At 34.7% G+C, this 24,353-nt stretch overlaps 5 protein-coding genes across 6 annotated transcripts in view; 2 read left to right on the top strand and 3 right to left on the bottom strand.

Annotated features, from left to right (window-relative positions):
• The first annotated feature begins 4,569 nt into the window (after positions 1-4,569).
• Positions 4,570-24,353, top strand: part of LOC125815581 (uncharacterized) — a 120,372-nt gene continuing 100,588 nt past the window's right edge. Inside the window, exons 1-3 of one of the 2 annotated variants that reach the window (XM_049495082.1) lie at positions 4,570-4,732; positions 4,813-4,874; positions 5,012-5,218. In XM_049495082.1, the coding sequence (XP_049351039.1) occupies positions 4,675-4,732; positions 4,813-4,874; positions 5,012-5,137 (246 nt within the window). In that variant the 5' untranslated portion in view covers positions 4,570-4,674 and the 3' untranslated portion in view covers positions 5,138-5,218. Of the gene's footprint in view, positions 4,733-4,812; positions 4,875-5,011; positions 5,219-24,353 lie in introns of those variants that run through there. The other variant, XM_049495083.1, reaches the window with a different exon arrangement.
• LOC125815574 (AT-hook motif nuclear-localized protein 9) lies at positions 8,118-13,681 on the top strand. The gene is made up of 6 exons (XM_049495074.1): positions 8,118-8,303; positions 8,929-9,673; positions 10,764-10,831; positions 11,801-11,932; positions 12,691-12,852; positions 13,174-13,681. Exons 2-6 carry the CDS (start codon positions 9,259-9,261, stop codon positions 13,402-13,404), a joined length of 1,008 nt encoding a protein of 335 aa, XP_049351031.1. The 5' UTR covers positions 8,118-8,303; positions 8,929-9,258; the 3' UTR covers positions 13,405-13,681.
• LOC125816357 (putative ripening-related protein 1) lies at positions 14,636-15,205 on the bottom strand. The gene has a single exon (XM_049495953.1). The coding sequence runs from the start codon at positions 15,203-15,205 to the stop codon at positions 14,636-14,638; it is 570 nt and encodes a 189-aa protein (XP_049351910.1).
• On the bottom strand, positions 16,816-19,449 carry LOC125816317 (uncharacterized). Its single transcript, XM_049495904.1, has 2 exons — positions 18,889-19,449; positions 16,816-17,301 (listed from the first exon to the last, which is right to left on the bottom strand). Exons 1-2 carry the CDS (start codon positions 19,447-19,449, stop codon positions 16,816-16,818), a joined length of 1,047 nt encoding a protein of 348 aa, XP_049351861.1.
• LOC125815567 (uncharacterized) lies at positions 19,912-24,066 on the bottom strand. The gene is made up of 6 exons (XM_049495066.1): positions 23,544-24,066; positions 21,856-22,671; positions 21,438-21,704; positions 21,223-21,340; positions 20,939-21,150; positions 19,912-20,351 (listed from the first exon to the last, which is right to left on the bottom strand). The coding sequence occupies exons 1-5, from the start codon at positions 23,937-23,939 to the stop codon at positions 20,975-20,977; spliced, it is 1,773 nt and encodes a 590-aa protein (XP_049351023.1). The 5' UTR covers positions 23,940-24,066; the 3' UTR covers positions 19,912-20,351; positions 20,939-20,974.

Here is a 24,353-nt window from a genome sequence, read left to right as displayed (position 1 = left end):
TTTGAATATGACATTATTTAGGTAAATTTTGCCTTATGTGAGGCCTTGTAAATATGACTTTATTTTGGTAAATTCTACCTTATGTGAGGCCTTATGAATGAATGATGATGTTGTGTTTTAAAATGGTTGTTGTGTTGTCTATCGAATTGTATTGGCTATTCAGGTGTGCTTACATATGTTGTGTTGGTTATGTGTTTTACAAATGGTGTTGTGTTGTCTATGTTGAAGTATGAATGGATGACTAGGTTGTTGGTTGTTGGTTGTTGATAAAGCGTTGCATATTAATACAAGCTTCAATTGACATCATGGATACAAAATGACACACATACATTGACAATTTTAATTAAACATAACAACAATACAAATCAAAGAGAAATCCAAATATGCAGCACTTGAACTACTGGTTGCTGATGAACATAGCAACAACACAAATCAAAATACACAAAAGTATCTTCCTATTGAACCTACATCATTTCAACCTTCTATTGAGTCTCCTCTCCAATAACAGACTAGAGTTCCTCAAGTTGTCAATATGAACCTGTCTAATACATAATTCTTGCTCCAACTCATTGATTTTCTTCACCAATCTTGGAAGGATAAAACTTGATCTTGGATCCACTTCTTCTTTGTCCCTTCATCGAAAAAATTGCAATTTTTAGACTGAAAATGATCCAAAATAGTACATTAGCATTATTCAAAATAAAGTGTAGCAAGAATACAAGAAAAAACACATACACCATAGCATGGGCAAGATCAAAATCTTCTTCCCGGATTTAATTTCGACCAAGAAGTTTACAAATTCAGCAAAATTCCGTGTTTGCGTCTCACTACAGCGTTGAGCATTGGGTCTGATTCATCCATACAAAGCTTATTCAAGTTTTCATTTGCCATTTTTGATGAATTTCGAGAAAATTCAAAATTCAAATTAGAGACCTAAATAAGAAACTAGAGAAGATTACAAACCCTAAATTCAAGATTTGAAGTAGAAATGAACATTAACAACTAAACCCTACTTAATTTTGAGAGGAAATTGTGATTTTTTTATAAAAGGAACGAGGGTTAATGGTGGGGAAGAAGAAATAATGGTTTATTTAAAAGTGGGGAAGATGACCGTTCGAGAAGGAGGAATTTTTCGTCAAAATTAATCTTCTAACGCGCCTAGAGGAGGTGAGAACACCTCCCATGACATGTTAGTACTTAGGTGTGTAGAAAATAGAGAAATATAAAGTTCAGGTGAATAATAGGACACCCGTAAAGTTGGAGTGTGTAGTTGAGATTTAGGGTGTAGGTTTGGGGGGGGGGGGGGGGTTTAGACCATTTTCTCTATATTCTAAGTAAATAACCTTTTTAACATATTGTTTGCATTTATGTTCCTTTGGGTGGATGTCTTCCCTATTTAGTCCAAATTTCCACCTCAAACTTCAGTAACATGTGATAAATATGTCGCGCTCTCAAGTATCCTACTTGTAAGGCCAATTTCCTTAGTTTAGAACAGCAATTGTCTTTAAACTCTTTAAGGTTTTATATATGTAAAACTTAAAGATTGATCTGTTTTAGAAGTATATATGTGGGACATGGATTTTAGTTTAAATTCCTTGGTCAGGCATTTAACTATATTTTTTGTGCTTCCTAAGTGAGTTAATTTCTTATTGCATTGAATTTGGTTTTGCAGAGTCACTAAGAATAAGCTCATAACTCATCCTACGGTTTGTAAAATTTGTAATCAAGCTTTGCGAGCTGTCTTGGATGAATTACATGAGGCTGTGAAGTTTGATCAAAGGACCTAAGGTGGGAAAATGCATAAATACCCCCAGCCTATACCCAAAATCCCTGAGACACACCTAACCTTTAATAAGGTCCTATTACCCCTCGAACTTATTTTATATATAATTTTCTACCCCTTTTCGGCCTACGTGGCACTATCTTGTGGGCCCAACGCGTGTTGATAATTTTTTCAAGGATAGTGCCACGTAGGCCGAAAAGAGATAGAAAATTAATTAAAAAATAAGTTCGGGAGGTAATAGAACCTTAGCAAAGGTTAGGTGTGTCTCAGGGATTTTGGGCATAGGCGGGGGGTACTTATGCATTTTCTCGACCTAAGATAGAGTCGAAGAATATATGTTTGAACCACTGACTTTATGATATTCGATTCATCTATGAATTTCATTTCTTGTGAATAGTTTTATTTGCTAGAATTCCTAAGTGGTCCATTTAGAATTAGGGGTTGGCATCAACTTCTGATGGCTATTGAAATATAATTGAATTTAGAATTTGTTTTTGACTAATTATTTTTTTCACTAGTTAATTATCTTGAATGATTATAGTGAATTTACTGTGTTCTTATTATAAATATAAATTCAGAGAGGTTATATATTACATACATATATCATTTTTTCCTCGATCATCTCCAAATTCATAATATTACCAATTTTCTTCAAAAAGGGAAAATTGTATGAAATAACAAACTATTAATTCAAATTAAATGTTATAGTCATAGTTTATTTTAATTGTAATTCGCAACAAACATCCCATTTTTTTGCCATCTAATTCGGTATACAATTAGCCATATTATACATTTTGGTATAAAATGCGTTTGTGTTTGTATAAAATCCGGTGGTATTGATCTTGATCGTTCTTGAACTTGAACTTGAACTTTATCTTGATCTTGACTTTTACTTGAATTTAAGGGCCTCGAGCTTGTTTATGAATCTGGTGGTCCTGATCTTGATCGTTCTTGAACTTGAACTTTATCTTGATCCTAAATTTTACTTGAATTCAAGGGCTCCGTGCTTGTTCTTGAATCTGAGGATCTTGGTCTTGATCTTGATCGTTTTTGAATTTGTAGCTTGTAGAGAAATATGTGACTTTTTTATCCACGAACTCTCTCTAACTTCTTGTTAGAATTCTGGTATCTTTTTCTTAATTATGAGGACTCCTATTTATAGTTTGTGAATAAAGAAGTTGTGATAGGAACATGTTTCCCTTCGACCAATCAAAATGTGCGGGATTCACAATGTGATTAGAGCCTCTATAGGAACATGTTTTCCTTCGGCCAATCAAATTTTGTTTTGAATTCACATAATCACATTGTGAATCAAATGCATAATCAATAAGAATAATGTTTTAATTTATTTTTTAAAAATAATTTCTTTTTATGGATATAGTAATATTTTAGTCTTTAACTTTTAACTAATACTAATATTTTATTTTATTTATGTTGAGGTGAAATATTTTGTCCATGAGAAGTGTCATGTGACAAGATTTTTTTAAAATAAAAGAGACTATATCACACACACCACTAATGCATGTTTCTCAAATTAATGAGTAATAGTTTATGTATGAAACTCATACTCCCAATAGTTTAGATATCAAACTCAAAAAGAAAAAGAGATAGCTTAGATGTATTTTTGACACTTGCCTCATTTAAATTTAAATTTATAAACTTTCTCCACTAATATCTGCATAACTCTAAGGGGTCGTTTAGTATGATGGATAAGAAAGAATAATCTTGGGATAAGTTTTTAGTACTCTTCAATTCTTTGTTTGGTTGCAAAGTATAAAATAGTTTATCCCAGGTTTAATAATTATGACTGGGATAACTTATTTCTATTTATGGGTGGAATACTAATTCCATGATGACTTATCCCGAGATAAAAATGTAAAATAATAAAAGTATCCCCTTAAATCCTCTTTTATACCTCACTTTTAAATACATGTATATTCAAGTAATATTTAATATCATTTATAATAACACTCACAATCTTCACTATTCGTTATTTTTATGATTATATATTTTTCCATTAAAAAATTACACTATATAAATATAATTTTATTTATGAATATATTGTAGGTTGAATTAAGTTGACTAATTCTTATGTTTATTTATCTTTTATTTTCTCTTGAAATATTCACTTAATATTCAATTACATATTTTAAATTAAATGAATTTTTAATCACTTGAAAATTTGTATTTTATATATCAATTATGATTGAAGGTTAGTAGGGCTAGCGTGTTGTCTTTCCTTGCGAGGGTATGGATTGTTAGCGTGTGTAGTAGTCCTAGCCTTGCACTTGCAGTTCTTGTCTGTGATACCTATAGCCTTATGTTGTTTACTGCGTTTCAATTCTCTCATTGTTCTATTGATGTTATTGTCTCCTTTGTTGATTATATACTATCTTTCTTATTGGATGGTATGTTTTATACACTGTTTTCCTCGCCTTCTACTTGGATTTGATGTACTTGAGCTGATGGTCTTTCGGAAACAGCCTCTCTACCTCCACGAGGTAGTGGCAAGGTCTACGTACACTCTACCCTCCCCAGACCCCACCTAGTGGGATTTCACTGGGTATGTTGTTGTTGTTGTTATATATCAATTAAAATGAAGATAATTTTAATATTTTATAATATATATACGAGTGATATGTGCTTAAATGAAGTGACATCAACAATAAAATCTCTTTTACTTTAACAAACTTAATTATGATGAATGCTTTATTTTTAAGTTAAATAAGATGGATGTTTTATATTTAAAAACACACACACCTACACACAAAAATATACGTTAAATAATATTTTCGTAGAAAAATACTCTAAACCAAACGGGCCCTAGGGTTTAAGGTATTGTTTGTTGATAGAAGAAGGAAGAAAATCACAGAGCAGCCACCGTCGCCAAAATGTCGAAGAAAAACGATTTGGGTCGCCGGAAAAAACAGCACGAGTTCAATCTTCGGAGTATAATTCTTTCCCTTGAATGTTATGTGTTACTACAATCTCGATGTGATACTAATTTTTGATTGATGGTGAAATTACAGGGGAAAAAGAAGAGAAAGAAAAACTAGCGAAGAAGTTACAAACAAAAAAGAACAAGATGAAGGTATTTTCCCTCTTTAATGGTTGATTATGTGATAAATTCTCTGTGTATTTACTAATTTAATTTAACAAGTAAAGTTATGATCTTTACTGGGTAATCTTTGATTGTTCAATTGTGATTTGGATGATTTTGTGGTTTAGGTGGATGGTAAGGACAAGAAGAAGAAAGGTGGTAATGGATTTCAAGTTGGGAAGAAAAAATTGAAGACAAGGATGACTCCATTAGCCAAAGCTAAAGCTGCACAAGCAATGGAGATTGAAAAATAAGATTTTACTGTAATTCATTCAGGTGTATTTGGTATCTGAAATTGAAGCTGTTTACGTCTTTCTTCTGCAATTTGCGAAAAAGACTTGATATTTGTTCATGTTTTATGTTGCTATCTATATTCTTTGTTGTGTTCTTATGCTTTTAATCTTTTTCTCTGCATTGTTTTGGGTCTTGGCATTACCATGTTTAACTGAGTAGTTCAACATGGAGACAACAATGGAGATTTGGAGTTCATATCCTGAGCAAACTTATACTCTGTTTACAATGGTAGGGGACAGTAGTTTTTGTATAACAAAACAATATCAATACTGTCATTTGATATTTAAAAGCATTACTGCCCAGTTATGAGTTCACAAAGATCTTGTCTTTTTTGAAATCGAGTAAGCTGTATTTGTTACTGTACTTCAAATTATCATTTAGAAAGATCTTTAATCATTAGACTAGATTTTTTTTGGTCACATATATTGTTGTTGTCACACCTTAATCAAGTCAAAGTTAGATTTTCAGGCCGGGAGAGTTTGTAATAAGATCTTAGCAATGGGTATTACAAAACTGTAACTGATATGGATATGTTGCTGTCAGTGCATTGCTTTGTAACTACACGAGAGAGCAGTGACAGCATTTGTAGTGGCAGTTTATTGCGCCCACTAAAGAGTTAATTGTGGTCTATTTGATTTCAAAATGGTAGTTCTCTTTGGGGCCTGGAAATAGGTGGATTCTGCTAATTAACCATCCTCGCTCCTGCAAAAAAGGGAGTCGGATAAAGAGCAGCAGAGAAAGGAGAGGTTTGTGCACTGTGTTGTGACTTGTGAGCTTCTCTAGTTTAGCTATTTACCTATGTTGTGGAAGTTCATTGAATCCCTGGAACAAATAGTTGAAGTAGCTGTAGTTTTCAAGGGTTATTGCGTTTGTGTTAGTTACGAGTTATGACTTAAGCTTATATTGTTGCGTTGGAGCTGCGAAGACCCCTGTAACCTTTAACTTACTTTTGGCCGCTGTACTTTGTTGTGGATGTTTTCTGGGAGTAGCTACCTGCATATGTTTGGTTTTAATTCTGATGTAATATTAAGCCCATTATGTTACACATAAGTTTCTTTGCTTGTCCTTTTTGTATATTAGGATAAAATGCAAGATTATTTTATCTTAGATGCCCCATTGCGAGCTGATCTTGCTCGGGTAGATGTTCAAGGATATCATGGAGAGTTTTCTCGGTTCTCCCGGATCCCTTGCAGACATGCCTTCCTATTTGGTCTCACCACGTGTTATGGTTTGATTCACTCTTTTCACTATATCTGATTTTGTCCCATACGATACAATCTTAATGGATCGTGTTAGTGATGTTATCTTAAAACTCTTTTTTCCTTAACCAAACTCGATATATTCCTCTGCATGTTTGTAGTTGCAACTGATTTTCTTCACTAACTGATCAACAGAAATTATAGTTCAATGCATTTACTCCCACAAATCACATTTGGTAGTTAAGAGAATGAGAAATCAAGGTGGAGGAATGTGAAAGAATTGAGTTGATATGTATGTGAACTGATACATATCCTTATTGGCGGCTTTACCAAAACGACCAGTTGGTGTTACAAGTGCTCTACAGCAAGTAGCACAATCCAAGTTGTTTGAGGTGAAATTTGGAGGCCAAAATTGGTGCCTGCTCTCTCTCTCGTCATCTCAATTGTCCCTTTCACAACCCCTCGGCCCTACCTTTTAATCATCCTACGCGCCTCACTTTTCCGCACAAACACTTTAGGGAAGACAACTTGTTAAATTTGTTCTAATTAAACACTTGAATATATAATAAATAGAGATTAAATATTTTTATTAAATGTTTTTGACTTAAATTTTAAAATTATTTTTGTACATGTTCTTAAAATGTGTCTATTCGTAAAGAAGCTAAACAAATAAAATATGCCACTTCTTTAATTATACACATCAATGTTAGTTGGAACATGCCTAAAGTATTACGATTTATTGAGGTTAATGCATAAGTGGTTAACTTATTTACATATGGGACACTTGAGAATACACGCAATAACTTTCTCAAAAAAATTGAGTTAAAAGAGTTTAATACTCATTCGGTTCAGTTTAGTTGTCTTACTTTCCGTTTAATCCGTTAAAAAAATATCTTTTTCTATTTTTGGCAACTCTTTTTGATTTCAACTTTTTACATGGCATATATAAGACATACGGTTAAATGATATTTTTAGTATATTTGAAATATCTTTAGTTTAAGATCATAAATTAAGATTCAAAATTCTTCTTTACTTTTTAAAACTTTGTGTTAAGTTAAAACTAGATAAACAAATTGAAACGAAAAAAATAATATTTTATTTTATATTTAGGTACTCAATTTACATAAATTAAACTGTCGAATTTAAGACAATTGGATTTATTTTGAGTAAGCTAATTATAATAATCGAGGAATCATTTGGTAGGATGTATAAAAATAATGTTGAATAAAGTGTATTAATAATGCTTGTATTAATTAGGCAAAGATAATTTTTAGCGCATTGTTTAATTCGGTATATTAAAACTAGCTTGCATCGCATACTTTTTAATATATTTCTTTACATAGATACCCTCCACAAATATAGTGAAAAAGATGTAAAAAAAAGTTCAAGGGGCAATTGAATCTTTAACATGCTAATACATATCATACTTTTTTATGTATTAAAATATACTCCCTCAATACACAATAGAGTATTAGTTATACATAAATTAAAAAATATATAAAATAAAATATTATTAAAATACACAAAATTAATACATACATTATTTTTTCTGATACACTCTACCAATCGAAATCAAAATTTTTAGGATCAAAAGTGAACATTATGTGAGGACAGAAAAAAGGGGTTGCCAATGCTTCACAAGCTGCGCGTGGGAATGAACAGAGCTTGAGAAATTGTTATTAAATTAATTTTTGAGCGCAATAAATATTGGCATTATCCATTCAGCGCCTTTTTTCAGGTTTGAGAGTATGCTTAGCTTTCTCTTCAATTCAATCTTCTGAATCTGTTTGCTCAAACAAATTGGCATCACTCAATTTCTCTCTCACATACCACACAATGACACAACACATATCTATTAGTTCTGAAACAGAAACAACTCTCTCTGCCCCACATTTCCATTTTCATTTCAGATAAGGACTTGTCACAGGTTATAGTAACTTCACCATTTTCCCTCTCTAAGCTTTTAACTTTCTTTTTTCCCAAAAGAGTCACCTCTTTTTTGCATTTTAATCCATATGGTGTCAGTTTCTTCAAAAAAAATAGCATAAAGCTGTGATCTTTATTGAGTTTGCAGATCAAGAATTGTTTTTATTAGGTGTTCATGACTGGGGTTCTTGTTCTTGATGTAATGGCATTGATTTCTCTGTTGGGTTTTGTCTCTTTCTGTTGAATGTGCAGAAATTTAGTGTTTTAAGGGTTTGTTTTTGAATGGTAAGGTAAGAACGGATCAGGTTCAGTCTCTGTTTGTTTTGCATCTATCTTCATTGTAAAGCCCTTTTCCTTTTCAAATAGTTTTGTCAAGGTGTTAAAAGTTATGGTACTCTTGCTTGTTCTTTAATCTTAGCCCTTTTGCTTTGAACTTGCATTTCTCTGCCTATGAACATATCTTAGCCTCTTGCTTTGCTTTTCTGTGGATTTTTTTAACTCTGAGCTCTTTTCCTTTCCTTCTCCTACTATAATGTGTTTTAACCTATATCTATTTTGCTGAGTTCGTTACTTATTTCTTAATTTACTTTGTGTCATTCACTGACAGTACTCTTAAATCTTTTCAGATTTACTGGGAGGCTTTGTTCTTGAAGGAGCTTTCAGTTGTTATTCTTTGTGCTAGTTAGGAAGTGAAATTCACAGCTAAGTACATTCTTGGAATTTAAGGAGATCTTGAATGTGCATAATAAAGTTCCCTTGAGAATTTAAAGAAGTTCAGTCTTTTTGTGCCATTTTCTAATCAAAGGCTGCAACTTTTACTGGTTTTGATGTTGCGAAGACCACTTTCCATGTTTAGGAATAAAGAGTTGTGACTTTGATTCCCTTCCCTTATAGATTTAAATCATTGTTCGAAGGGGATATATTGTTTACGGAGTTCTGAAAAAAGAAATAAATGTATGGATCGAAGGGAAGCTATGATGTTACCTGGATCCTCTCCTTACTATATGCAGAGAGGGATGAGTGGGAATGCCCCTGGTTTACAGGGATCACCAAGCATTAATCCTTCGTTAACTCCTACTAATATTGCCTTTCAATCTAGTGGCAGTGGTGCTTCGATTCCACAAACACTAGTAATGGATCCTTCATCAACTATATCACCCAGAGGTAGTATTGGTGCATCCTCCGCAATGCCACAAGGTGAGCCTGTGCGCAGAAAGAGGGGTAGGCCACGGAAGTATGGAGCTCAAGCGGCAATGTCGTTGGCTCTGACTCCACCTCCATCTACTCAGGCAATGTCATTAAACCCAACTCAGAAGAGGGGTAGAGGAAGGCCTCCAGGGTCTGGACGAAAGCAGCAACTCTCTTCTTTTGGTAATTTTTCCTTCAATTTGCATTTCCATATATCCTGAACAATTGGAGTGGTTTGATGTTGGTGACCTAATATGTTTCTTTTTACTCTTAGTTGTTGTTTGTTAAGTTCTTTGTTTTATAAAGAACTTAATCTGATTGACGAAGTTTTACCAACTTACTTCTGTGCAGTCCTCTTAAGCCACAGCATGTTCCTTTCTTGCACTTGGCTATCTCCATCATGATGATGTTGTTTATCATTGTGTATCCTCCTCAACAGTGAACAAATTTTTCTTGCAAGAAAGATACCTCATATAGATAGATAGATAGATAGATAGCTATTGTTCTGATAAGTACACTATATAAAGCATATTACAGTCACATAGGAAGTAAAATATACTACTATTTCATGTAATAAAAAGAAGATTTCAAGCATTTTAATAATGTATACCACATGTTAAAGTGGTTTATAAAACCTCAGAACTATATATTTTGGTTTCATCATGCTGCAATTTAGGCCACCAGTGTTTTATGTGGGGATTAGGATGAGCTCACATATCAAATATGGTCAAATGATGATAAGGCAATATTAAAGTTGGAACAAAACTTTTTCTACATTTCATCCTTCGTACTCATCTTAAGTGACAACCAAAACTTAAAAAGAAAAGGACGAACCATCTTGTTTTATTTTTTGGGTCAGTTACTTCTTCTCTCTAGTTTAACAAAACTTAGTGGACCTCCACTCTGGTTTGAGAAATACTTGAGACTTCCTTCCTCAAAGGTACAAGTTTTGGGTCAAATTAATTACTGTATTATTTTAACCATAAATACATAAAATTTGTCTCCAGGATTTAGTTTCAAAATGAATCACCAAAACGAGTACTTGAGAAGTTGCGATATTTTTAGCATCTGAACTTGCTTTCTACATGTGGTAGTCAAGGTTGAAATTTCATAAAATTCTACTATTCCTTTATTAAGTGTCAATGTTATCATCAATGTGAGCATTCTGCGAATTTCCTGCACCTGGATGTGTCTTTGCCATGCTTTTGGTGGCTGATTTGCTGTAATTGTGACTTATATTTGATTGCCATATAATTGGTTGATCTTTTGCTAGGTGGGTGGTTGTCCAATACAGCTGGAATTGGTTTTACCCCGCATGTCATCATGATTGCTGTAGGAGAAGTATGTGATTCACATGTTTTAGAGTGTGTTAAATTGTATAGCATCACATAGATAGCATGACTGAAACTACTATTGCATCTATTTTCCTCACTTCTATCATGCTGGCAAATTATAGCTTTATGGGTCACTTATATACATTAAATTTGTTAGAGCATGGGAATGAACTCTCTCTCTCCCCCACCCCCCACCCTGTTTATTTTCCAAGTTAGGCTTTCAAGAAACTTGAGCAAGAAGTAACATAATGAACTCAATGGTACATTTAGTTTTGGTCCAAGATATCTTAGGGACCTTAGACTGATCATTACATGTGAGTATATGCAATAAGATGGATACTTTTTGGGTTGTGATAGGATTGGAGTGAGTTTGCTTGTGGAAGGGGAAGACGAGAGAGAAACTGTTGGCACGTCTTGTATGCTTAATTATTGCGCAGGAACTTACTTATCATTGACTGGAAACAATTAAAATTAAACTTGCTTTTGGTTATCAAAAAAACAAAAAAACTAGAAACAACTCAAGATCCTTCTTTACAGGGTTGCAATCTTAATATATTGGTAAGTTTATGGGTGCCTTCTTAGCTATTGTTGGCTTAATGAATTGAGTATCTGGGGAGAATGTGCAGTCAGTTAAGCTTAGGAGGTTCCTTTTAATAGATGAAACTTGAACGTGAAAAGTCATATTATGTTTGGGATTGACAAATAAAAGGTGATTCCATACTTGATCCAGAAGCAGTTTTGACCTTTTAAATTCTCTTATCACCATTTCCCTACAGGAAGCTAGGTGCTCTCAAATTATTTGTATAAAACAGAAGGCCTTTGAGCGCAATAAAACATTGTTACAACTTCAATTTGGAAAAATGCATCTGGCATACCTTTAATCAGTACTCTTTCAGCCATTCAATTACTTCTCTATTTTAGTTTTAATTGTGCCACTAACAATACTAATGGAAGGGTTCATTTGCATTTCCTGCAGGACATCACTACAAAAATAATGTCGTTTTCGCAACAGGGGCCTAGATCAATATGTATTTTATCGGCAAATGGTGTCATCTCCACTGTAACTCTTCGTCAGCCATCAACTTCTGGTGGCACTGTTACATATGAGGTCTGAAGACTAACATTAATTTCAAAAAATATAATTTTTCAGGCTGATAACAGTAAGTTGCTATCTCCTAAAATGGAGAGCATAAATGTCTATAGCTTAGACTGATCAGCAGGAAGTTGTTATCTTTTCTTTGAGGTACAACGGTGGAATTGAGTTGTTTGAGACTGGTTAGGAAAATAAATTTATTAGTGTTTTCAATATTGTTTGGTCTAATAACTTTACATGGATCTGTTAGTAACCCTGAAATAACTTTGCGACTTAGTTTCTGATGTCCTTAATACCCAATTGGAAAATATTTTAACACATAGGTTAATAATTTTGAGGCCTAGACTTTTAAGGTTGTTTTCTTGATTCTTATGTATAAATGTTTTAATTCACTAGTAATTTTTTCTTGATTTGACATTCAAATTGCAATAGTGAGGAAACTAGACATTTCTTATCCCTATCTATGATTGCAGATTCTGGGATTGTTCCTGTATCTCTTACAAATTTGTTGACCAATCTTTTCTCAGTTTTCTTCTACACTGTTGTATACCATATGATGAATCAGCTTTTTGGTATAGTTTCTGGGGATCTAGGTGTCTGGGTGAGGGGGAACCACTTATTAAAGTGGGTAAAGTTTTCTCTATATTAGGAGCTCGTAATCTAGTTAAGTACTGATTTAAGTATTTTATTGCATTTTACCTAATTTACCCCCTCATTTTCCATGCCTCTTCTGCAAAAATGAACTTCCAAACATATGTTCTTATTCCATACAGGGACGGTTTGAGATATTATGTCTATCGGGCTCATTCTTGGTCAACGAAAGTGGTGGATCTCGGGGTAGGATTGGTAGTCTAAGTGTTTCTCTTGCTAGTCCAGATGGTCGCGTGATAGGTGGTGGAGTTGGAGGTGTTCTAATTGCAGCAAGTCCAATTCAGGTATCATTTTTAATCCTTCTTCGAATGGAAACCATTCGGTATTTGGCTGTCTTCATCATATGATACTGTCATGAACTCATTTGCAAATTAGGATGAAACTTTTTTTTTTTTTGATGACAAGTATGAAACTTTTTTTAAGGTTGCTTCCATTTTAATCTTCATGCACCTTTGAATCTCAAAAAAACTTTGGCTGGTTTTAGATTATATAGCTGGGTGATCATCGTTAAATCATGACAAAATTCGCCTACCTTGTGGCACATTCAAACCCTTGACTTTTCACTTACCTGTTCAAAGCCTTAAACTGAGAGTGAATAATTTTAGGTAATAGTGGGAAGCTTCTTATGCTCAAGTTCAAAGGCAAAGAAAAGAGCTGCAGAAAGTGTACAGAGTGCAGGAACTTCAGATCTTCAGACCACTGACAATTCCGTTAATCCAGCTGATGCTCTTTCAAACCAGAATCTTGCACCATCCTCTTCAATGGGAGTATGGCCTAGTTCAAGGCAGATGGATCTACAAACTGGCCATACTGACATTGATTTAATGCGAGGATGACTATGTCAAATGTAGGTAAACGAGTGAGCACTGTATATATTGTGTTCTGATTTCTCCAGTCCTACCATCTTGACATAAGACATGTTCTCACAACCATCAGTAATCACCTTAGATTGTAGTGATATAGGAGTTCTTTTGCAGTTTAACTTTAACATGAATCTGCTTTTCTACTCTGTAGTAGTTCAATTTATGCTGTAGGCTTTAGTCTGCGCGTGTAACATATTGTGGTTTGTCTTCCAGTTGCAAACTGTTCCATCAATGTAGCTAATTTTTTCTTGATCTTGTGGTGGATGACATATTATCTCTGCCTGATTTTGAAATCTGATCCTCTGTAATTATTCTATGCTTGAAGTGTCCTGCTTGTGTTTTTTAACCATTCCATGGAAAAAAACAACAAACTATTCAAATAGATATAAGTTTGCTATCTCATCTTGCACGAAAGTACACAACTTCAATAATTCAGATATTTGGAAAATACAAACTTTGCATCCTAAACTTGTTCCGAAAAGTTATTTACATGCTGAATTAACTTTGATCCTAATAATCATGTATGTCAGACGATGAAGATTTTTGGAACTTACAGTACCTTTTTCAGAACACAAATTTATTTAAAATACATAAGGTCAGTCAATCGATCGACACTGGACAACACTATATACAGTGACTTCACAGGGAAACATGCATGTAGACTTAAAATAACTCACAATTTTTTTTTGTTGCAAAACTGACACATTGAGATAATGAAGTTAACAAATAGGACTGCAGGGCAGGCAGGGACACTGCGCTTTCCTGTTATTAAACTTGAAAATCAAGAGATCAACTGGTTTGGCTTCCTCTTTCATATGAGGCCTATTCTCAACTCTGAATATGTACAAAGTATAGCTAGTTCCAAGCTCGGATGAATAAGGAGTTCGTGTAAAAGTAGTCTAGTTGATGCAGTCTTTACTAACTTGAGATTGATTGGGGTCTAGTTGACTGATTGATCTTGGTTAAACTGTAGTAAGTCTAGATTAGCCAGTTTCAGATTTCATTAGTTCTGAAAGATGGGCATGAAATTTTATTTACTGTGACTTCAAAGGTTTATTAGGAACAGAATTTCATTAACTGTAATTTCAGAATAGTATACATGCAAATTTACCAGTAGTATATATCTATGCCACATGCCCACATATTACACATAATCACACCATCATCATATTCAATATGATACCATCAATATTATTATGATGCACTAAGCATCAGACCATGTAATGTCATAATCACCCCAATCACCTTCTGGAATACCCAAGGCTTTCCACACTGCTTTAGATGCATCAACAATGTTATTGGGACATGGAGGCTGATAGTCGTGTTCGTCATCACATCCCATGGTAGAGTCACACTCATCTACAACTTTAGCCTTCACACTTCTTCCATTAGCACTTATGGTGATATAGTTAAGGCACCTATCTCCTCCACTGTACCATCCGGTTGAAAGAGCAACAACTGGAGTGTCATCAGAATGGTATTGGTTATCACATTCCGATGGTCCACCACCATCTCCACCCTTTTGGAAGCTATTTAAGGTTAAAACAGCCTTGGTATTACCGGTCACAGAAGGTGAGCATTTGTATGTGGTGTACATCTTGCCTTGTTTGCAACAATCTGAGTCGTTTTCGGGGTTACATTGTCCTGGTGGTGGCTTTATGCCTCTGATACTGCCACTCGGCTGACAAGTCTGTAATCTTGCATCTAAGCAGTAAGTTAGAGTGGCGAAAATCAGCAACACCACAATTGATTTTCCCAAGCTAGAGTTCTTCATGGTTTCTGTTCCCTGTTTCCTTTTATGGTTTTGTTTTCAAATGTTGGTTGTGTGGACTAGACTGGATGATCTAACTTGGTTTATATAGTCTTCTGGTCACACAAAATGACAATATTCTGCTCAAGGCATGAAATTTTCTTATAATTAAGTACTTTATACAGTAATTAAATTTAGCGTCTATTGGAATGCTTCTTTATCCTTTTAGTATTTTGCTATAGTAAATTTGGACACACTTGATTATAGTTTATTTATTTTTCTTTAAGGTTTCTATCAGCGGATAACTAATTTAGAATTATCTGCCTCCTGCTGTAGAAAGGCATTCTACCACAACCTAATACGGCAACAACTTGACTTGATGGAGTATATTATTGTCTTGGATTCTTTAGTTGCTGAAAATAATTTTGTATTTTTGTTGTATAGTAGAAGTATTCTTATTATCTAAAACAGCTAGATGGTTAGTTTATTTAAGCAGTGAAAATTTCAAAAAATAATAAGAAGAAGATGAAGCAGACATATAAACATAACCTTATGTCCTTATCAAATATTGGATTTTCATCAAGACAACTATCACTAGGATAGAAGATTTGGTTGCTTGAAACTCTATTAAGATGACAATACAATACAAAACAAAAGTAAAACTATATTTAGTAGACTACAATGTTTCTCTTGAGCGTGATCCTTAATGATGCTGGATCACAAATACATTATACAGATTATTTAGAATAATTTCATCAACATTTTTTATGATTGTTATCTTCTTAATGAGTATCCTCTCAAAAAATTACCCACCATGGAGTTCAAATTTTGTTTTCCAATCATCTCAGCTCTTCCTTGTTCATTATCAAAATAGCTCATCTCGTGGTATGATATAATTCTTCTACATTTCCACTTGCAATATAAACAGATAAAAGTAGGAGAAACGTGATCTTCAGAGTAAGCAGAAACGAAATGATTAGTGCAGTAGAGGCTCTCAATGTGTTGTTCTTGAATACTTCTAACCTAAATTAAATATTTTTTCCTTCCTCCACGTCCCCATAATAGTAAGATAAATCATTCAAAGAGATCTCGTCGTTTGTATTAATAAAAAGATCTAGATGCTTATGATTCAGTTGTAGGAGACAAATCTTATGCTAAAGAAGAAAAATACAGAACTTCCTTCTCTTTATTGCTTTAGACTTCATCCTCAGACACATTCATGTTCACTGTATGATTATTATTTTGCTGCACTACTGTACTGTGATAGTACACATCATTAACTAAAACTTCTTATCCGGGTAGGTGTATATACCCAACCTCAACTAATTTAAGATGGGTGCCTAGTTGATTGATTGATAGATGTCGGTCAAATTGTAGTAGTTTTAGATGAGCTACTGAACCAAGTCCTGTTTTAGATTTCACGAATTATGTCTCTTTCATTGGCATGATGAATTTGATGTTGTGATATTTCAAATTTCGTTATACTGTAATTTCACAAGTAAAAAACATGTAGTATTTACGCTACATATTACACATGATGTGTGTACTTAGTATTTACGCTACATATTACACATGATGTGTGTAAGCACATAATCATTACATTGGAACGGTACATAATTACTATATATAATGCACTAAGCATCAGACCATGTAATGTCATAATCTCCCCAATTATCTTCTGGTATACCCAAGGCTTTCCACACTGCTTTAGAGGCATCAACAATGTTATTTGGGCATGGAGGCTGATAATCGTGCTCGTCATCACATCCCATGGTAGAGTCACACTCATCTACAACTTTTGCCTTCACACTTCTTCCATTAGCACTTATGGTGATATAGTTAAGGCACCTATCTCCTCCACTATACCATCCGGTTGAAAGGGCAACAACTGGAGTATCATCAGAGTGGTATTGATTATCACATTCCGAGGGTCCACCACCATCTCCACCCTTTTGGAAGCTATTTAGAGTTAAAACAGCCTTGGTATTACCAGTCACAGGAGGTGAACATGTGTAAGTAGTGTACATCTTGCCTTGTTTGCAGCAATCCGAGTCATTTTCAGGGTTACATTGTCCTGGAGGTGGCTTTATGCCTCTGATTTTTCCACTCGGCTGGCAACCCTGTAATCTTGCATCTAAGCAGTAAGTAAGAGTGGCAAAAACCAGCAAAACTAGAAGAGATGTTCCCATGATAGAGTTCTTCATGGTTCTTGTGATTCTGTTTTTGAAATGTTGGTTGGGTAGATACTGAGATGATCAAACTGGTTTATATCGTGTTTTGGTCACACAAAATGCCAAATTTCTGTTCAAGGCATGAGAAGTGTCTTATTATTAAGTATATATAGATGTTATGAAGTTTAGCAGTCAAATGGATTAATGAGAGTATTTTTATAATTCTTTTAGTGTGACAATAATTGCTTTACTTTCCTTGATGGTAAAAACATTTGTTTTCTCTATATAGATGTGTAAATTAGATTTTTGTGCGTCAACTTTACCTCCACGCTTAATCCTAATCACATTTTCCTATTATAGACAGGCATTCTACTACTACCTAATATGACAAGAACTTGATGGATTAGTTTATTGTCTTGGATTATCTTGTTTCTGAAAACAATTTTGTATTTTTCTATAGTAATAGAACAACAGATTGTTTCATCAGGTTACTAAACATGAAGTATTCTAGCATCTGTATGACTAAAGTCTTCATTTTGTTATGATCATCCTTTCCCGACCCCACTTGTGGGATTATGCTGAGTGTGTTGTTGCATCCTCCCATGTGACATCAGTTATGATAGTCGATATAGGAGATTAAGACTAATTTAAATGTGAGAACTGACAATGATCAACTAATGTTCTCCATGCATACTGCTCTATTTGCCTGTTGGAAAAGAACATTTACTGCAGTAACATAAGAATTAAGCCTTCAATTCATTAAATTTCAATAGTTCATGCTCTATCAGAAATCGTTTTTGATCCGTTTTATGATTTTCCACCTGACTAATTTTGTAACTTCTCTCGTAAATGGATTAGTGAACTAGTCGGAACCATAGGTTGCACAGGTTTATGATGAGGTTTCAGGGTGCTGATATGAACACATGAAGTATTAGTACACTGTTCACTGAGCTTATTTTCATTGTTGATATCAAAATCAATGATTGCAATTAACACTAGCTACCAAACATAACACAAAGAAATACAAAATCAAATTCTGAAGTCTATATCTCAGACCAAGTTGAAATTGTCACCACTTGTGTAGATTGAATAGGTAAGGCCTCATTCATTTTATTGATCTCGAATTCAACCTGAACACATTAGGTTGTTTCTAACACACGAAGATAAGTTAACATAGGACCTTGAAGTCAACTCCTAGAGTTAAATCATACTATTCTGCATTTGGGACTGATGAATTCCACCTTATTTTAAACTTTAAATCAGCAAATGTTTTTTTTAACTGTAGTAGCTAGGTTAGTTTAGCTACGGAACCAAGTCCTGTTTTAGCTTTCACTGATCGATACAATGTCTCTTCTCTTTCATTGGCATGAATTTCATATTATGATAAGTTCAAAAGTAGTCATGAACAGAATTTCATTAATTATACTGCAATTTCACAACAACAAATTACATGAGAAATTAGATGACATAATCTGAGTACAAAGACAACCATCATATGCAAACGATACCATCAATACTATATATGATGCGCTAAGCATCAGACCATGTAATGTCATAATCACCCCAATCACCTTCAGGTATACCCAAGGCTTTCCACACTGCTTTAGAGGCATCAACAATGTTATTGGGGCATGGAGGCTGATAATCGTGTTCGTCATCACATCCCATGGTAGAGTCACACTCATCTACAACTTTAGCCTTCACACTTCTTCCATTAGCACTTATGGTGATAAAGTTAAGACATCTATCTCCTCCACTGTACCATCCGGTTGAAAGAGCAACAACTGGAGTGTCATCAGAGTGGTATTGGTGATCACATTCCGAAGGTCCACCACCATCTCCACCCTTTTGGAAGCTATTCAGGGTTAAAACAGCCTTGGTATTACCAGTCACTGGAGGTGAACATTTGTAAGTGGTGTACATCTTGCCTTTTTTGCAACAATCTGAGTCGTTTTCGGTGTTACATTGTCCTGGTGGTGGCTTTATGCCTCTGATTTTGCCACTCGGCTGGCAAACCTGTAATCTTGCATCTAAGCAGTAAGTAAGAGTAGCAAAAATCAGCAAAAGCAAAGGTGATGTTCTCACAGTAGACTTCATGGTTTTTGTTCCTGTTTTCTTGTTAGGTGTTGTTTTGAAATGTTGGTTGTGTGAAGATTGGATGATCAAATTGGTTTATATAGTGTTCTGGTCAGACAAAATGCCAATATTCTGCTCAATGCATGAAAGTTTTCTTATAACTAAGCATACAGCTATGAGAGTTTAGCAGTCAAATAGATTACTTCTATTTGTGGTTTGGCTGTACTGGAATGGACATATCACATACTATATTATAATTTCTTTACATTCCTTGACGGTCACGCCCTTTTTTCTATAATCAGCAGTTATCTAGATTGGAGTGGTGAATACAAGTTTGTATCTTTCTGTATATATTTAGTAAGAGAAGAACAGACTGTTTCATCTGGTCGCTAAACATGAACACCTGGATTTCTAGCAATCATCTTTTCAATTATATAAATAAGTAGACAAATACAGTGTCGAAGAGCTCATATTCATACTTAAAATATGAAAATATTATGATTGCATAGAACTGAATCCAATAAAGTTTACATATACACAGCGAAAAATGCATTTGTGATCGAAATGATGGGGACTATAAAATTACATAAGCAAGTTCTTAGACCAAGTTATAACAAACTTGACGAAAGGAAACAGACAACTTTTGAGGCAGCAACCACATTAGCTTGTCATGGAGGCCAATCAACACCCCGCGGTTGTCACTCTCATTGGGTACACGTCTATTACACCACCCAGTTGAAATAGTCAGCACTGGTGGATTGAGTAGGGAAGAAGACCTCATTCTCCTTGTTGATTCCAAATTCATCTTGAACTGTATTATGAAAAATCGAAATTGGACAGAGACTCAAACAGTACAACAGCTTGCGTTTGGCTACTCTATCTTGCTTTGTCAACCCTGCAACAGTTTCTGCGACCTGGAGAACCTGATTATTACCTTCAGTCAAATCATCACCAAACTGCTCTGGTGTCGTGAAGGCAAACTTTACTAGAAAAAATGGCCACATTCAAGGAACAATCAGAATTTTTGGCTTGACTATTGATATGGACAGGAGTGCTACAAGAAATCAAGTTTTTTCCTACAGCTGAATATAAGTTATCACAACTAAAGTGAGTAGAGGAACCTGAGAGCAACCACTTAAGGAAATAATATTGTATTCTTCTATTTTTTATGACAAGGGAACCCGCAACTGCTACCTTTTGGGTGCACATAGGGTAAACCCGGCGGCCCATGCAATAGCTTGCAAACTGGTGCACATATGGTAAACCCCGCTCATGTGCAATAACTCGCAAACCACACAGGAGAGATAAACCGCACTAGGCAAGCCCCATGAGACGAGACCCATAAGGCCAACCCCCTGTTGTCGCAGGTAAGGGGTTTCAAACTTGAGACCTCCATTAGGGAAGGCCCAAACCAAACCATTTGAGACACCCCAAAGAGTAGCAACAAATTTTAAAGCAACAAGATGACTACTTTCTTTATTAATAAAAAAATTAGGCAGGAAATTCTAACCTCATAAAATGTAGGATAAGGAAAAAATGATTTTCCCTATGTGTTTGTAATTTCACTCAAGGCCCCAATATTGACTTTCTCGCTATTCTCCTTGTCACCAAGGGAGTCCTTGCCACGATCTGGGCCATCACTACCATGGCCATTATTAGCGTCAAAACCATTGGAATCACCATCACCATGTCTGTCATGGTGGCCATCTCTTCTATCAATCTGTCGAACAATGGAACATAAATTACAATAATATGAAAAAACAGCAAAAAATATTAGTGCCGGGAATTTTACAGGCAATGCTTCTGAATTATCCTTTTCTGACTGTTTCTTCGACAACGACTCGATTGCTTTAAAGACATCAGCAAATGACACCATCATTTGTTTCTTGAGCAACTCAGTTGCTTTGAAGACCTAACAAAGCCCACAAAAATATAAAATGAAACTGTTTGTGTTTGGATAAACTGAAATGTTAAACTATAAATATACAGAGATCTGCAACTGCCCATACCTCTCGAATATTACTCTTCAACTCTGACTGTTCATCTGAAAGTCGTTTGAGCTCGGCACTCCTCTCCAAATTGTTCACTGGGGAATCCAATTTGGTTTTGGGCTGAGTTTTGCTTGTTTTAGGAGGAGAGCTAAAGTCATCATCACGAGGATGAACTTCAGGAAGATCTCTGTATGCCACTTCCTTATCATTTGGATTTCCAGATGATTCAGGCAAATCCAAGTGAAGTTGCTCAAACTCCGTGGGAGAAACATTCTTGAACTTCAACTACATAAAAAGTAAATCAAATGAGTAGAGATGAAAGATGAAAACATCCCCATAAAATTTAAAATTTTTACAATAAACATTTATGTTAACATGCTGCATACACTGCATGTATACATTATTATCTATATTGTATATTGACTTTGCAATTCACCTTGTCACTTCTGATCTTGAATAACCCACCAGACAACTCATTCAAGGTCGGTTGCTTCTCAATTTTCCAATTAAGAATACGAGGCACTTTGTTGTCAACCCGGTGAGCCAACTTACCATCAGCATTAGTGCAGCACTCGTAGAACCAACACTGCAAAGCCAAAGGTAAACCCCCAAGCCTATACATCTTTAGACCCACACGCAACCTATTGTTTATGGACTCCATCATGGCTCTAAATACAAGTATACCCCAAGGGAATGTCTCATAATCCCCGCTCTCAACAATACAAAAATCAGCCTTTGTGATGAATGTGTTAATATTAGCAGTTGAGATCAAGAATGTGTGTATGAAATACAACACAGCAATCTTGACTGCATCCTCGTCCGACCTCCATTTCTTTTGGAGGAAGCAGTCAATCAGTGATTGCTTGGGTACCTTTTCAAGTCCAGGAAAGTACATATCCATCAACCTATTGGTATCACTAGATTCATAACCCTTATCAGCATCACCACAACATCGCAAGCCAGTAATAATCCCCAATTCTGCCAGACTGAAACGCAACTTGGTTCCGTTCACTTTAAACCACAGTTCATCCTCTCTTTCCGGGACCACCTGCCTGAGCAATAGGGAATGTATAAGCTGGTTCTGTACAACTACACGAGGCAAATCTAGAAAGTACCCAAATGGGGTTCCCCTGAAGATCTGGAGCTGTCTATCATCCAACTTGCTTTTCAACAATGTAACAGCATTACAATTTGTGTGCGAACTTACGCGCGTGTGGAAATGTTTGTTTGGTGGGATGTAGAAATCCCAAGTCTGCATTCCCAAAAGATATTGATGTTAGCGAAAAAACTATAACATTCATCAAGTACTGCCTATATACTCATTATTGTGAACATTGTATATACAATCAAACCTCTCTATACGCGAGACCCTTTATATGGGCATTTCACCATGACATGCCAATTTCTTTAGAACTGATTTTTTATGTTATATTTTACCTTTTCTATAACATTTTTTTTACCAATAACAACATCCATCATTATAATGTTACGCTCTTTGTAAAACTTACCTCTCTATAACGGTCTTTACCCAAATATCTATATACTTATTATTTGATGACAACTAAAGAGCAATCTAGTAATAAGTACTATTTTATAAGAAATATAATCTTTCTAAGTTTTATAAGTTTTAATGAAAACCTGGAATGTCAAAATCTCTTGTTAAGATGAAGTTGGGGACTTTTTACAATCTGCCATTTTCCCACACCCCCACCTTATTAATATTGTATTAGCCTAGTTAATTTATAATTAAAGAGATATGAATATCATTTGAGATTTAAAAGTTCAACCATTTTATTATCTTTTATAACAAAACAAACTGATTTTTTTTGTGTGTGTTTTTGGGTCTTTTTGATCTATAACCACCAAAAAGAAGATCTAAATAATCTCTGTAAAACGGCAACAACAACAGGTCCAGACAAACTAGGTGTTATAGAGAAGTTTGATTGAACAATGAATATATACTGTAATAGTTGTGTATGCAACTGCACTGTATATAATGTATATACACACACCCACACACTTTATATACAGTATATAATGCTTGTATACATTGTACTATACACATTAAACACAACAATTCCAAAAGAATAAACCATTAACTAGTGTAAAAGGTTGAAAAAGTACCTTCAAATTGGAGGAGCTTGGAGGCTCTTCTTCGTTTTGTCCATCATACACCTTTCTCTTTTTTGATGTAACAACTTCATCCACCTGTACAGATTTACCCTTATTTTTCCCAGCAGCATTAACATCCTTCCGTTTTCTAGATAATTCACCTTTCGTTCTAGGGGATTTCTTCGCATTAGATTCAGTACCCACAATTGCTCCATCGGGAGTCATCTGAGAGCGAGTCCTTCTTCCAGTGGAGCTTTTCTGAGCAGATTTAGAGGTTGAATTCAACTTGGAATCGACAGAATCAGAACTAATTTCTACTGACAAATCATCATCAGTAAATTCATAAACAGACAAAGGATCGATTTTCGGTCTTTTCCTGCTTGCTATTCGAGTCGACTTTTCCACCATTCTCAACAAAGCCCTAAAATCAAACAGAGGATCTCGTCGGAATTGAAGCAGAAGAAGGGTTTGTGGTTAGGTTACGGTAGAGAAGAGAGACAAAAGAAGATTTGTTAGTTAGCATTGTACGGAGTAATAATAAGTAGTGGTATTTTTTATATTTATATAAATCGATGTGGTTACCCATAAATCAAAATAGTTGCTACACTAAAAAAAATAAATAAGTGTGTCGATGCGAGGGATAAGAGATAACTAATTTTAAAATGAATTTCTTTTATGTTTGATTGAGATAAATGTGAATAGTTTATCTGAGATTAGTTCTCACGAGATTGTAGTGGTATTTTTTTTTCATCCTAAAATAATAATTTTGGAATGATTAATTTCGGAATAGTTAACTCTGAAATAACTTGTTTTCCAAACAAA

Source organism: Solanum verrucosum, unplaced genomic scaffold, assembly GCF_900185275.1.
Source record: "Solanum verrucosum unplaced genomic scaffold, falcon-dt-bn FXZP01000261.1, whole genome shotgun sequence".
NCBI lineage: Eukaryota > Viridiplantae > Streptophyta > Magnoliopsida > Solanales > Solanaceae > Solanum > Solanum verrucosum.
Note: the sequence above shows the minus strand (reverse complement) of the source record. Positions and strands in the feature narration are given on the sequence as shown.

Coding starts and splice junctions, on each gene's coding strand:
- LOC125815574 (XM_049495074.1), top strand. CDS start 9,259: ATGGATCGAAGGGAAGCTATGATGTTACCTGGATCCTCTCCTTACTAT. Junction 10,832..11,800: donor TCATGATTGCTGTAGGAGAA/GTATGTGATTCA, acceptor CATTTCCTGCAG/GACATCACTACAAAAATAAT. Junction 12,853..13,173: donor TTGCAGCAAGTCCAATTCAG/GTATCATTTTTA, acceptor GAATAATTTTAG/GTAATAGTGGGAAGCTTCTT.
- LOC125816357 (XM_049495953.1), bottom strand. CDS start 15,205: ATGAAGAACTCTAGCTTGGGAAAATCAATTGTGGTGTTGCTGATTTTC.
- LOC125815567 (XM_049495066.1), bottom strand. CDS start 23,939: ATGGTGGAAAAGTCGACTCGAATAGCAAGCAGGAAAAGACCGAAAATC. Junction 22,672..23,543: donor CAAGCTCCTCCAATTTGAAG/GTACTTTTTCAA, acceptor TTGGGAATGCAG/ACTTGGGATTTCTACATCCC. Junction 21,705..21,855: donor TCAAGATCAGAAGTGACAAG/GTGAATTGCAAA, acceptor CTTTTTATGTAG/TTGAAGTTCAAGAATGTTTC.
- LOC125816317 (XM_049495904.1), bottom strand. CDS start 19,449: ATGAAGTCTACTGTGAGAACATCACCTTTGCTTTTGCTGATTTTTGCT. Junction 17,302..18,888: donor ATGACATTACATGGTCTGAT/GCTTAGCGCATC, acceptor GCAAGATTACAG/GGTTGCCAGCCGAGTGGAAA.